Source organism: Epinephelus fuscoguttatus, linkage group LG5 (assembly GCF_011397635.1).
Source record: "Epinephelus fuscoguttatus linkage group LG5, E.fuscoguttatus.final_Chr_v1".
In the NCBI taxonomy this organism is placed as follows: Eukaryota; Metazoa; Chordata; class Actinopteri; order Perciformes; family Serranidae; genus Epinephelus; species Epinephelus fuscoguttatus.
This window is the reverse complement of record NC_064756.1, coordinates 28,763,167-28,776,385: the sequence shown is the minus strand read 5'-3', so window position 1 is coordinate 28,776,385 and position 13,219 is coordinate 28,763,167. Positions and strand designations below refer to the sequence as shown.

Below are 13,219 nucleotides of genomic sequence, written 5' to 3'. Positions count from 1 at the left end.
ACAGTTTCTAGACTTCAAAGAACGGTCACATCCGTTCTGCGAAGTTGGTAATATATCAAAGCCAGCGGTTTCTGGGAAGTGTGGGCTTGTGTTCTCCGACATCAGATGTGTAACTGGTATCAGCAGGTTGTGTTTGTTTGCCCACACACAGCTGAATTAACCACACTTTTGCAATTAATTTGTCCTGTTTGCTGGTAAAGATTTTGGTGTGTCATGATATTATCACCTGCTCATTGACATGCAAAGTTGCTCAGTCTTCAATATTCAACCCCGGGTGACTGTCAGTAGCTACATTTACAAACAAATAGTGGCTTAAATGAGGCCCCAATCAATGTAAGTTGATGTTTAACTGTTTGCTGAGCAAGTGCCAATCTTTTACTGTCAGGAATTCTGCCATCCACAGTCACTTAGTCGCTCCTTTTTTGGACAAGGCAGCAAGTTTTTTCTAATTTAACCTTAAGGTAAGATCAAATTTATTTTAATAAATGTATTGGGTTCCTATGGTACATTTGAATATGTGGTGGAATATGCAAAATGCCAGTCAGTTATTCATGGATTTTTCATGTCTGTAAGGTCTGCATAGGGGGCTACGGCTCTACTAGCTAATAATTCACACTTCTTAAACTGCATTTTATTTTTTGTATTTGGATACTTTGTTTATTTGAACACAGAAATCCTTGATGACATCACGCTGCACTGAAACTCAAAATGCTTTTTCTGATTTTGGTCCCTCAAAGTGTATATAGTCCTGTAACAATGTTTAATTGAACAATAAATTTGTAATATTAGGATGCTGTTTAAGACAGCTTCAGTATCTGCTGAAAGCACATCCTTTGCTTTTTCCTGGGCCTCGGACAGGAAGGGACATAAGAACGAACTTCCTTTATTTTTTGATGGATCCACGATTTGTTCTTATTTTGTTAATACCCATTGATTCCTGGAATTCTCAAATGTTTTCTTACTTTGCTCTTCTCTTAGATAAGAAAAAATATTTACAAGTTTTAAATTGTAGTAAAAAAAAAATGCATGAAAATCATATTAAGACTGTTTTCAAGTCATTATAATGATTGGATCATTCTGAACAGCTTATATTTTGCTTGTAGATGCATTGGTCAGCAGGCCTCACACAGAGATCACACAGATGTACTTGATGAGACAAAAGAGCACTGCTTTTATGACCATTTTAGTTTCAGTTACTATGCTTCCCTCTTGAATGTAACTAAGCACATTTATTCAAGTGCTGTACTTAGGTGCAAATTACAGTTACTTATACTTTACCTAAGTATTTGAATCTCATACCCCTGATTCTACTTCACTACACTACAGACATATACATTTTACTCCACTGCAATCATTTGATAACTTAAGTTACTAGTTATTTTACAAATGAAGAGTTTTGCACACAAAGCATTGAATTAACACAAAATGACTGACAACTATTTTGATAATTGTTTGTTATTTTCAATGGGAAATTTTTTTATGGTTCCAGCTTCTAAATTATATGGACCTACTACTTTAACTTTTAATAAGTTTAATTATTCAACCATATTAAATTTCTTTATGTTATTTTGCATTGATCACTTTAACGTTTAATGGTACTAACATACCTAATTTTCAGTGCAGGACTTTTACTATTAACAGTATTTTTAAAGTGTGATCTACTTTTACTTAGGTAAAGGATCTGACTGTTTCTTCCACCACTGCTGCTGACATGGCATTTACATCATCACAAATGTTTCCTGTAATACCACTGCAGACACTCTGGACAGTCATATTTACTTTGTTAAGGGTTTATTGATATAAAGTGTCATCATTCAGCATATCTGAGTAAGAGCTGATTTGGATGGTTAAGAACCTTCCAACTTTGGTGCAACTTATTTTCCTCTCTGTTCTGTGATATGTGAGAATTTTAAAAGAATGTTGCCCATTTTGTGTGACTCCCATGTTTTAGGCATATTTAGGCAGGGCTCCTTAAAAAGAGGGCGACTAAGTAGTACCAAAGTTTTTGAGACCTGCCGACAATACAGCAGAGAAACTATAAACAAAAGGTGAGTGTTGTGCTTCAAGAGATTTGACTATGACAGGTATATATTTCTTAATTTGTATGGGTTGTTTTTCAGCAAACATGATTTCTCTCATTTCCAGTTACATTCTAAGGACATGGACCTTCCTCTGACACTCCTGTTGATCTGTCTCTGCAGCCAAGGAGTCACTGTAAAGCACTGGAATTCCTTATAAATCACTTTTAAGATCATGCTAAATAACTATAATCTGTGCTGATTATATAATGCTTGTATAGATTGTTTTATAATACCTTTCTTCTCGACAGAGTGTTGAGGTGGAAGAAAAGGAATCGATCCCTTTGGTGCCTCTCATTCCTTTGATGCCCAGCCATCCCATAGAGGTTAGAGGCAAAACACAGTTTGGAAGGTTTTTTTTATCTCTCCTTGTGCTTGTGTCACAATTTGGAAAATGTCCTTGTACTTAAATTTTTGTCACATTCCTGCCTTTAGAAAGTAAAAAATGAAAGTACAGCACAACCAGGAAGTGCTAATACGACAGAAGCACCAGTAACTGCAACAACCATAACTAGTAGGCCCAATGGGAGCTCATCGGAGGAAGAGCAAGATGAAGTTTGTCCGTCTGCCGCCCAAAGCCTACAGTCCAGGGAAGCAGTCGCTGCAGCCATTCAGAAACTGGGTGTGCAGCTGCTGCAGAACCTGGAGTCAACGCCAGAGCAGCCAAATGTCATCATATCTCCTTTCAGCATATCATTAGCACTCTCCCAACTGGCTTTAGGTATGCATGTCCTGATGCAGCATTTATATGACACACTGGATCTAAACAGCTTGCTCTTCACAAACATGCAATTACCACATTTGATGAATTGTGTCAACAATTTGCCCAAGTTTATAGTCGTCTGGAGACTGCTGCCGCTCTCATCCAATTATTGCATCCCTCTCCCTTTACAGGTGCAGTAAATGAGACAGAGGAGCTGCTGATGCATCATCTCCATGAAAACACGCTCCCCTGTTACCACGAATCTCTGCACAATGTCTTAGAGCAGCTCAGAAACAATGACCTGCAAATTGCCACTCGTATCTTCCTGCGCCAAGGTTACTTCCCAGCAAATAACTTTCAACTACAGTAAAAGTTTAGACCACACAGAAAACACTTACATCTCATCACTTCTCTCACTAATTTGTGCTGACCTAAAAGAGCAGATTTGAGAGAAATAGAGCTGAAAGAGTGTGTGTTTATTATTTGTTTTAGGGTTTGAGCCAAAGCCAGACTTTGTCCATGAATCTCAGCGGTTATATGACTCAGAGCCAGCAGTCCTGGAAAGCCTGCAACAGATAAACGCCTGGGTAGAGAATGCAACAAACAGAAAGATGACTGACTTCCTGTCCGCTTTGCCGCCGAATGTGCTCCTCATGCTCATTAATGCCGTCCACTTCAAGGGTAAAATGTTACCATCTTCATATAATTAGTCTCTTTTCTAAATAAAATTTGCTGAGAATACTTATTTGCCAAGATCCCAATGGAAACCAATGAAATCTCCTGTGTTTGCAAATTTTCTTTTTCATTAGCTACTGAATGTTTGAATAGTGCTGTCAACTAAAACTCAGACCCCATATTACCTGCAGGAGAGTGGAAAAGTCGATTTGACCCGCGCTTTACCTCAAGAGGTGTGTTCTACCTTGATGACAAGCACATGGTTGATGTTGAAGTGATGGAAGATGCCAAACATCCCTTGAGTTTATTTACTGATAACGAACTGGAGGCTCAGGTAAAATACAGTGTCATCACTATACACTGTCAAAAAAAATACCCGACATAACCTCCATTTCATTACAACACTGTTTCGTCTTCCTGCGCAGGTAGCGAGCTTCCCATTCCAGAAGTCCATGAACTTGTTGGTAGTCATGCCCATGTCTGGCCAGGTGAATTTGTCTTCACTTTCCGCAAAGCTGAATATCTCGGACCTGTATCGTCGTCTGCCAAAGGAGAGGGCTGTTCAAGTTAAAGTCCCCAAATTTAAGTTGGAGTATGGTCAAGAACTGCAGGATGTTTTTACCAAATTAGGTAAGACCTCATAATATCCCATGGTCTTTTTTGAGCATGCTACAGACAGACTTGAATTGACCCTGTCCCCCTGCTCTGTTTTAGGCCTCGGAGGGATGTTTTCCAGTCCCAACCTGGCTGAGATAGCAGACGGCCCCCTGCTGGTCTCCAGTGTGATGCACAAGTCCACCATGGAGATAAATGAGGAGGGTGCGGAGGCTGCTGCAGCCACCACTGTGGTCATCTCACGGGCATCCAACCCTGTATTCCACCTCAGCCAACCTTTCTTCTTTGCCCTTATGGATGATAAGACTCAAGTGCCGATTTTCATGGGGGTCATTAACAACCCAAATCCTGGAGCTCCTATCTTGCAGAGAGGAGGACTTGGAAGCAAAGATAAAGTGGGATTCCCATTTGATAAGAATCAGCTTGGCACATTTGGAGGCCCACCTAAGTAGGGACTAATACCTGCACTACTGTCCCATGGAAAACCCAGACCAAGATCTCTACAGTTGTACAGATTAAATGTACAACATTTCTTAGCTGGATCAAATGTATGTGTGAGAACAGATGCTTCATTTGTGTCCTTATTTCAATCAAGAAAAGACACACTGAGGAGCTCAGTATTCCATGTAAAAAACAAATGTTTCTTTAACAAATTACAGTTTTGCTGTATTAGATGAACTGGTCAAGCAACTCTCAAGATTATATTTAGTAACACTTTAAATTTTCAAGGTATGAAATGTAAGGCCAATGACACAGCTTTACTTTTGTATGTAGTTGAATTTTTCGAGATTGCACCCAATGGACTAATAAACTGAATATATTTGAATCACAACATGTCAAGGTTATGAGTTTTATTGTCTTCTTGAATTAAAAAACTGCTGATGTAATCTGAAGCTTGGTGAAACTAAGGAAAGATTATACAAAGAGGACAATTTAACATACCTAAATATCTAAATCCCAGTGATTAGCTAATGGAGTTACCTGTAATTTGGAAAATAACCTGGTCCTAGCCCACTTGTTTTGTCCTGCTGTCTGTGGTGCAACATTAAATGACTGCATTAAAACTATGGGAATCGCAGGTACTTCATATACATATTTCAGTAAAATCTTATTTTTCGCAGCCATTATTTTTTAATGTGTTGTTATCAATTTGTCCTCTACATCTAATATTGTATTTACACAGGAAGAGCCTGCGATAAAATAATTAAGGGAAAAGGTTACTTCTTGCACATATATGCACATATATCTTTTTAAGATCATATCTATCTATGAGGTAATTATTCTTATATTAGTGTGATGACCTCATTAACAAAAACATGCGATCATTTAAAAAGTTTCAAACCAATAATTTCCAAAATACGGCTGTCTAAGTTTTTGTTTACATCCTTTCGAAGATATGAGTTATGGCGGAGTCTGAAATCTCCTATTTTCCTCTGGCTCTAAACGCATCGTACTAAGCGCCTGACGTCACGACATGCTTGGCGCTGAGATTCATGTAACTGGTCTCCGGTCAGTCTTACAGCGTTTCCAAGCCGATACATTCACGGTGCTGACTGGCTGCAAACTGAAGTCAGATCTGTGACCGGAACCGGAAACTGTAGCAGCAAATGCGACGCTTCGCGCGTTTGTACAAGCTGTTGGCGCCAGCGACACAACTCCCGGAGTACTGTCAGTGGTGGACACGCAGAGCTGTCTGTCTGACATTTTGTATTAAAGTCGTCTTTTTGAGGCTAAATCACCTCCTCGCAAACATGACAAAGCTCTCAGAGGGTGCCATAGTGGTAAGGATAATCTTTTCAGTATAACTATGACACTAAAATATGAATTTCAAAACGAGAACGTGCATTCTTTGTTCAGCTAGAGAAGCTAGCAGTCACTTGTTTGCAGCTGATGTAACTTTACAGTTTGTAATATAACCAACGGCAGAGGTCAAAATAAGAACGTTAGCATTAGTCAGCTTAACTGACAAAATGTAGCTACTTCGCTGTTGTCAGAGTAGAAATTGAACTCTAATGTTAGATAATTACTTTGAATTGTCATTGGAAGAAAGAAAGAAAGAACGAAAGAAAGAAATGGTTTTCTAAATGTTTTTACCTTTTAACATGGTCAAATATATAACTTGACAAACGGCTAAAGCTAGTTAGCATAAACGCAGTAATTAAGCTAGCTATTTGTGTTTCCAGGCTCTATCAAATGGCACCGGTGGCAATGACGCAGTGCTGCAGTGTGTGGTGAGTAACAAAGAACCAGTATCATGAAATCTTTCCTTAACATTACTGCTTCACCTTTACATCCCTGCTGACCCACTGACTTAATTCATCCTGTATGTAGTAACAATTTATCAAGCTAAGATTGACACCACAAACACACATATCCCTATTGTCTCCACCTCTTACCTAGACGTAGGAAGCATTCTGTAAACCAAAACTGGACACACTAACGTTACATTTCATATGACACACATTTCATAAATACCAAAGTATTTGAAGTATTTCCACACAGTGCAGTGGGGTCTCAACAACAATGGACACTTCAGGGAACAAGTCCAGACATGATGCAGCTCACTTTATGAGAAGTAAAGAGTTTTATGTACAAAAGAAAGACAAGGGGCTGGCAAAGGAAATGACTGATATGCACTTTAAGTCTTGAATGCACCAGTCATCACATCTAAATGAAAGGATTGCTTTAACAGTTTGACTTATATCACCTTTCAGAACATTCGGAAGATCGATGGAGGAAATGGTCCAGCTCGCTTTCGGGTGATGATGAGCGATGGAGTGCACACTCTGTCCTGTATGTTTGTTTATTTTTGTTATGATTTCTTTTGATACATAGTGGAGTACTTATTTCCCTCCAACGCAGCTACCACATTAATACAGGAAAACAGATTTGGCTCCATGACAGACGATGTGATTTGTAAAGCAAGTTATTGCAAATTATTGTTAATTGTTGTGACTGATATTTAGATTCAGTTTTATATTAATGTGGATGCCAGTACTCAGACAGTAAACCATCTTCCTCAGATTCCTCTCTTTGTTAGATTACCTTAATTAATATTATCTCATTAAAATGTGAATGTGGCTGCTATTTAAATTTTTTATTAGACACTAAATGTGCAATGGTGTTGAAGACTACAGCTGTTTAGGAGCAGTTATTTTCAAGAGCCCTTTAACTGAATTGTCACTTTTCTACACCTTTGCAGCCTTCATGCTCTCAACGCAGCTGAACTACATGGCTGAAGAAAACCGACTGGCCCCGAACTGCATCTGCATTCTGAAGAAACATGTGACAAACATACTGAAGGATAAACGGTATGCAGTTTTGTTTTGTTTTTTTGTTTTTTAACTCATTTCTTATCTTCCTATCGAGACTTTGGCCATTATCTGCATAATTGTGTTGACTATAGTGAGCGTATTTAGTAATTATCCTCCACAATGCATGGATACAGTGCTACATTCTGCAGTTAATTGTGATGTCTCATTACAGACGAGTGGTAATCATTTTGGAAATAGAAGTCGTTAAGCCTGCTGAAGAAGTTGCTGGAAGAATAGGTGATCCTACTCCTTACACTGATGGTAAGCCTCCAAAACACATTTCGTAATGTTTGCTGCTTACTGAAAAATCATGTTTGTCTTGAAGCAATGCTCACTGAATGTGTTTATGAGGCGAGATGTATGTTTACATATTAGTGTTGTCAAAAATATTGATTTATCTATATATATTGATTCTTAATATTTGAAACCGTGTCAGTACAGTGGTACCAGCCAGAATTTCTCGTTCTCTTAGTGTTAATATTTACCGCTATTATGCTGTTCTCTGCTACTAGCCAAGAAAAGAAAAGTTGTCATTGACATCAGGTTACAGCATGGTTTTATTTATCTTTGAATGAAAATGTTTAAATTGTATCCCCTCAATGTAAATTTTTTTTCCCATGGCATCAAAAAAAGTAATTATATTTTTCAAGGTATTGTATCGAAGTTAGAAATTTCAGTACTGTGGCAACACTATTGCATATACATTCGTCTTATATATGGTTCGAAGTGTCACTGCGGGATGATACTGATGTCAAAACTTCTCTGCAGGTCAAGTCAAAGCCCCACAGTCTGCACCAGTCCCTGAGATCCGCCCTCCACTACAGCAGCAAAACACAAATGAAGGTGAACGCAAGTTTTAGATTTAACAGGAATTGAAGTCCCAGTGAAAAGAAAATATTTGAGTGGTGTGCAGTTATAGGAGGGATTTAAATCAAATGCTGAGCAATTTATTGGACTGCTAAAAAGTGGGTAGGCCTAGAGTGCTGCACTATGCGAAGCTACAGCAGAGTCTGCTGCTCCACACACACTTCCCTTGCTGTTAGATCAGGAGGAGAACGAGGAAGAAGTGCATGAGTTAGGCCTTAGCCACGTTGTTTGTTTTGGAAGTGAAAACAAATGATTTGCCCACAGATACCCAAACACTCATCTCTCTCTATCACTCTCCATAATGCTACCACAACTAACACACATGGTGAAGTGTGGTTTTATATGACCGGTTGTGGCTTGTTAATCACAGAAAGTTGATTTGATTTGATGAAATTTTGTAAATGCCTCTGAATGCAGGATGAGTCATCAGAATTTTGAAACAGAAAGCACACAGGATTAAAACTGGAAAATTCCTTTTTTTTTTTTTTAATTTAATGCGGACTTTGAAATGGCTGAACTTGTGTAGACATTTCATTTAGTGGAAAAATGTGCACAAATAGTTCATGTAACCACCAGATGGCAGCATTTCTCTGCTGCTCTCTATAATTTGGGTGACCCACAGATTTACAGGACACAAGTAATTTTGACAGCCCCGTTGAGAAACATTTTCATTTTTAGCTTTCTCAAGAGTTTTTTCACTGTGTTATTGACACAATTCACAATTCTCCAGAGGTTCCCCTTTTCATGTGAGTGCTTGGTAGCATAAACTTGAACGACTGTGAGCCTGTGTCAATGGGTAGCTGTCTCTGCCTGTGCTTGTCAATCACTGTGTTTATCTGTTTTTGAATGCACAATGGAATACACAAACAAGCAACACAGACTACGTGGAGAGTGTATTTTAACCCCATGAACAAACATTTATTCTTCACCTTTGTTCATGTCAATGATAAGCAGTAGATCGCAGCATCACAAATAACTCTGACCAGGAGAGATTTGCAATCCGGCTGTCAGAGGGGTTTTTCTGTCTTCTAGTGTGTGTCATAGCAGGTATTCATCCCTCTAATCTGCCGTGTGGGAATTGAGGTTGTGGCAAGCACCCTCCTCATCAGCACAGTCATTGTTCATTTCTCTGTGTGTGCTGGTTGATCTGGGGGCTTAATTACCAGAAGTGCAGTGGTTGGCAAAGTGGGAGGACTTAAGTGGACACTTTGAACTCTAATCCTCCGCGTGAGACGCACACAAATCAAATGTGCAGCGCTTGTTCAAACGGAAAATCTCAAAGTCAGGCAGCTGTGCTCTCCTGGGGAAGAGCAGCTCCAGTTTGTTATAGCATTTCACACTCTGCCCTGATTCTGTGAAATGTGAATCATCCTTCTCACCAAAATGCTGGATCACACATCTCCACCAACTTGGCTTGACGAGATTTGTTTCCTGTTGGAGTCTATCCTCTCGCTCGACTCCAGAGCCAACGGTGGTAAATTTACTTTAAGTCATTAGGCTTTTCTTTGATGAAACTTCCCTCATGAAGTGAGATAACTACAGTGATCAAGCAGTTGCAATCCAAAGAAATTGGATTTTTGTAATTCCTCTCTGATGAATAATGCATGTGCCTCACTCTTGACTTCTCTCCATCACTGCTCTTCATGGATCATTTATTTCTCTCTTCATTCCTCCAACAGTGAAAAAGGGTTTCAATAGAGACTTTGGGAAAAAAAACCCATCTGCTATGCCCAGCACTCCAGGGGGCAGCTCCAAAATTGTGCCGATCGCCAGCCTCAACCCCTACCAGTCAAAGTGAGTATAGTTCCCAATCACTGGGAAATGTCACATCATGACAAAAACCAGGTATATTTGATATGTTTGGGACAGTCACAACACATCACTACATACATTTATAATAAATTAAAACTGGTGTAAGTAAATTAAATAAAAATCTCATAAGAGCCAGACCATGTGGAGTATTGCATGTAATAAAGATATACATTGACAAGTCAAGGTTGGCGCAAAACAATAATTTAATACAATTCTATACAGTAGACCTTCTCCCTAATCTTATGTGAAAGTTTATTTTTTCAAAACTGTCCAAGAAGTGCTGAGCCAACCCGTTGTGAACCTTTAGTTTGTTGTGCTGCCTTGGATATTATTTTATTGGGAGGAGCAGTGGAAATATATTTTGCATTATCTGTTTAGAGCCAGACTCTATAAAATGACCTGTAATGTCAGCCAATATTACCTTAAGGCAGACATATTGGTATTGGTATATATGTTAGCTCGTAAGAGATTGCAGAGCATAAATGCCAAAGTTGTCGACATAGTTTGTCCACTAGTGAGCACTACAACTTTATTTTTCAACCCTAAAATGTCCTGCAAAATGCAAATGGTCCTGCTCAGGGCAGATTTCAGTCACTAGGCCTTAAAAAAATAAAGGAAAAATGAGAGGCCTAAAAATGGTTGTTTATGTGGAAAGAAAACTATTGTATAAAAAATACTGCAAACTACTATCAGCTGATATCATTATTTGATTTTTAAAACTGTCAAATATGAATATTAGTATTGGCCTCAAAAATGCAGTATCCATCAGGCTCTCCTGTGTGTTGACAAACAGACTGCATGAATTAATAAATAAAAACATGCATAAGTACAGTTACATTCTGGGTCAATGAGGTTCTTGAAACATCACAATAATGACATAAATGATGGAGAATGCAAGATTAGTCACTTAAACGTTGCTACTGTCACTAGTAGGCGCTAGAGATACCAGTTGGTTAAACCTGTTACTAAAATTATTATTTTATGAGATTGCATTCACCCAATGAAAATGCTGTTGTAATAATCAGGCACATTTCCAAAAGAATATTTTGGTGGACAAAGGTCAAGGTCACTGTGACCTCATCTGTTTGACTCTTGTGAACGTGGTATCAAAAATACCCTGAGGTAATTTCTTCTAATGTGGCGCAAAGGTTGACTTGACTTGACTCATTGAACTGAGTAGATTTTGCTGATCAAAGGTCAAGGTCATTGTGACCTTGCAAATGTCTCATTCTTGTGAACATGAAATTTCAAGAACACCTGAAGGGAATATCTTTAAATTTGACACAAATGTCCACTTGGACTGAAGAATAAACTGTTAAGAATTATGTGGTCAAAGGTCAAGGTCAGTGTGACCTCACACAATGTGTTTTTGGCCATAACTCAAGAATTCATATGCTAATTTTGACAAAACTTAAAACTAAAAGGATAAAATAATGAAGTGATGACATTTTATATTCTGGTAATTCTAATTTTTAAATAAATGTTATTTGGTAATGTTAATTTAGTGAGTTGTCATTTTTAATCAGATAATGTTCATAAAGCGCAGTGTAAAGTGCCACAATTGTCAGCAGCATGAAAAATTTGATTAAGTTCGTATGGCTCTTATACGCACTATTTTTTCAGACAGTGTTTGTGTTCAATTTGAACTGTTTTTTGAGTTTCTTACTTTTAGACCTGTCACTTAGTCAAAAATAACCTTTCTGTTCTCTTTAGGTGGACTGTCCGCGCCCGTGTAACCAATAAGAGTGGCATCCGTACATGGAGCAACTCTCGTGGTGATGGCAAACTCTTCTCCATGGAGCTTGTGGATGAGAGTGTGAGTGTTATTGTGATCTCAGTGTTAATTTTTATGCTATGTAAATAAACAACAAGATATCATGAGTTGAAAATCCTGTACTGTCCCAGACCCACTTTAATATAATAACCAGACTCTGTCTGTTTTGTTACAGGGAGAGATACGAGTGACTGGTTTCAACCAAGAGGTGGACAAGTTCTTCAGCCTTATTGAAGTTGGCAAGGTGAGACGTTCCTCCAGATAATGATTCAGTATTTGCTAATTATCTGTCAAAACTGTCTTTCACTGTGCCGTTAAAGTCGGATTTGGCCGCAGACTGTGCTATCAACAGCTGCCAGTACTTTGTGAGTTAAAACCACAGAGACTATGAATGAGTCATCTGGCTTCACTGTACCCATACAATAAGCGGCTTATGCTCATCTGCCAGCCTTTGTTGATCCCCGTGACTGTCTGAAGTTGTATCTTGTTTGCACCATTCAGTCAGGTGAAATGCTCCCCAGATCTCTGATTAACATGTGGTTCATCCATCTGTATGGGCCAGGTCTACTACGTCTCCAAGGGCTCCCTGAAGATCGCCAACAAGCAGTATACATCAGTGAAGAATGACTATGAGATGACTCTCAATGGAGAGTCAAGCATCATCCCCTGTGAAGACAGCTGCGAAGTTCCCATGGTGCAGTGTGATTTTGTGTCTATCGGTGACCTGGAGAACAGAGATAAAGATGCCATCGTTGGTAAGAGACACCAGTAATGATCCACACAGGCATTTCTGAAGCCTACCTGTGTCATTAAACCCCCAGACAGCTATACCCCATCAGTATTTTTCCAGCCTGTATTTTGAGATGAACACAGTGAGCAGCCTGCAGCCCTAACAATGTATACAAAGATATGACATACTGTTCAGCTCTACCCTGATGTTTTTATCAGAAAATGAGTGTCCCGATAGTTCAAGTTTTTTTTAAGGGCTGTGGAAAAGTCATTGAATTTGTAAATAGCAATTTCAAGGCCTGGAGAAGTTTTGGAGAAATTAATAAACCCAGAAAGTTTTTTGAAAATTCAAGGCAATTAGCTTTACAAATGCCTGTACAATAGAGTATATATGCACTATATATATGTGTATTTATGTTCTGGCACATCAGTCACGCCATCTAATGTGATGCTTTTCTCTGTTTCGGTCACATTAGACGCCGACCTGAGTGGCAGCTTCTATGTAGTTGAGATGTAAATTCGTGCAGTGCCAGGAAAATGCAGATGTATTAATGTCTAGCTACACTTGACAAGTACAAGACATGAGAAAGACCATGAACCAGGACGTGCACAATGTGAACTATGTAGTCAAACACTTGACATTTCAACCATG

At 38.8% G+C, this 13,219-nt stretch overlaps 2 protein-coding genes across 2 annotated transcripts in view; both read left to right on the top strand.

The window, feature by feature from the left end:
- Nucleotides 1-310: 310 nt before the first annotated feature.
- Nucleotides 311-4,903, top strand: serpinf2b (serpin peptidase inhibitor, clade F (alpha-2 antiplasmin, pigment epithelium derived factor), member 2b). Its single transcript, XM_049577175.1, has 10 exons — nt 311-461; nt 1,952-2,048; nt 2,146-2,214; nt 2,330-2,404; nt 2,514-2,799; nt 2,973-3,116; nt 3,274-3,462; nt 3,648-3,790; nt 3,882-4,086; nt 4,171-4,903. Exons 3-10 carry the CDS (start codon nt 2,161-2,163, stop codon nt 4,521-4,523), a joined length of 1,449 nt encoding a protein of 482 aa, XP_049433132.1. The 5' UTR covers nt 311-461; nt 1,952-2,048; nt 2,146-2,160; the 3' UTR covers nt 4,524-4,903.
- Nucleotides 4,904-5,578: 675 nt separating this feature from the next.
- rpa1 (replication protein A1) overlaps nt 5,579-13,219 on the top strand; it is a 32,137-nt gene continuing 24,496 nt past the window's right edge. Inside the window, exons 1-10 of the mRNA XM_049577171.1 lie at nt 5,579-5,852; nt 6,255-6,302; nt 6,786-6,864; nt 7,274-7,382; nt 7,558-7,646; nt 8,154-8,228; nt 9,932-10,046; nt 11,778-11,880; nt 12,014-12,082; nt 12,401-12,593. Of these exons, the coding sequence (XP_049433128.1) occupies nt 5,679-5,852; nt 6,255-6,302; nt 6,786-6,864; nt 7,274-7,382; nt 7,558-7,646; nt 8,154-8,228; nt 9,932-10,046; nt 11,778-11,880; nt 12,014-12,082; nt 12,401-12,593 (1,054 nt within the window). The 5' untranslated portion in view covers nt 5,579-5,678. The remainder of the gene's footprint in view (nt 5,853-6,254; nt 6,303-6,785; nt 6,865-7,273; nt 7,383-7,557; nt 7,647-8,153; nt 8,229-9,931; nt 10,047-11,777; nt 11,881-12,013; nt 12,083-12,400; nt 12,594-13,219) is intronic.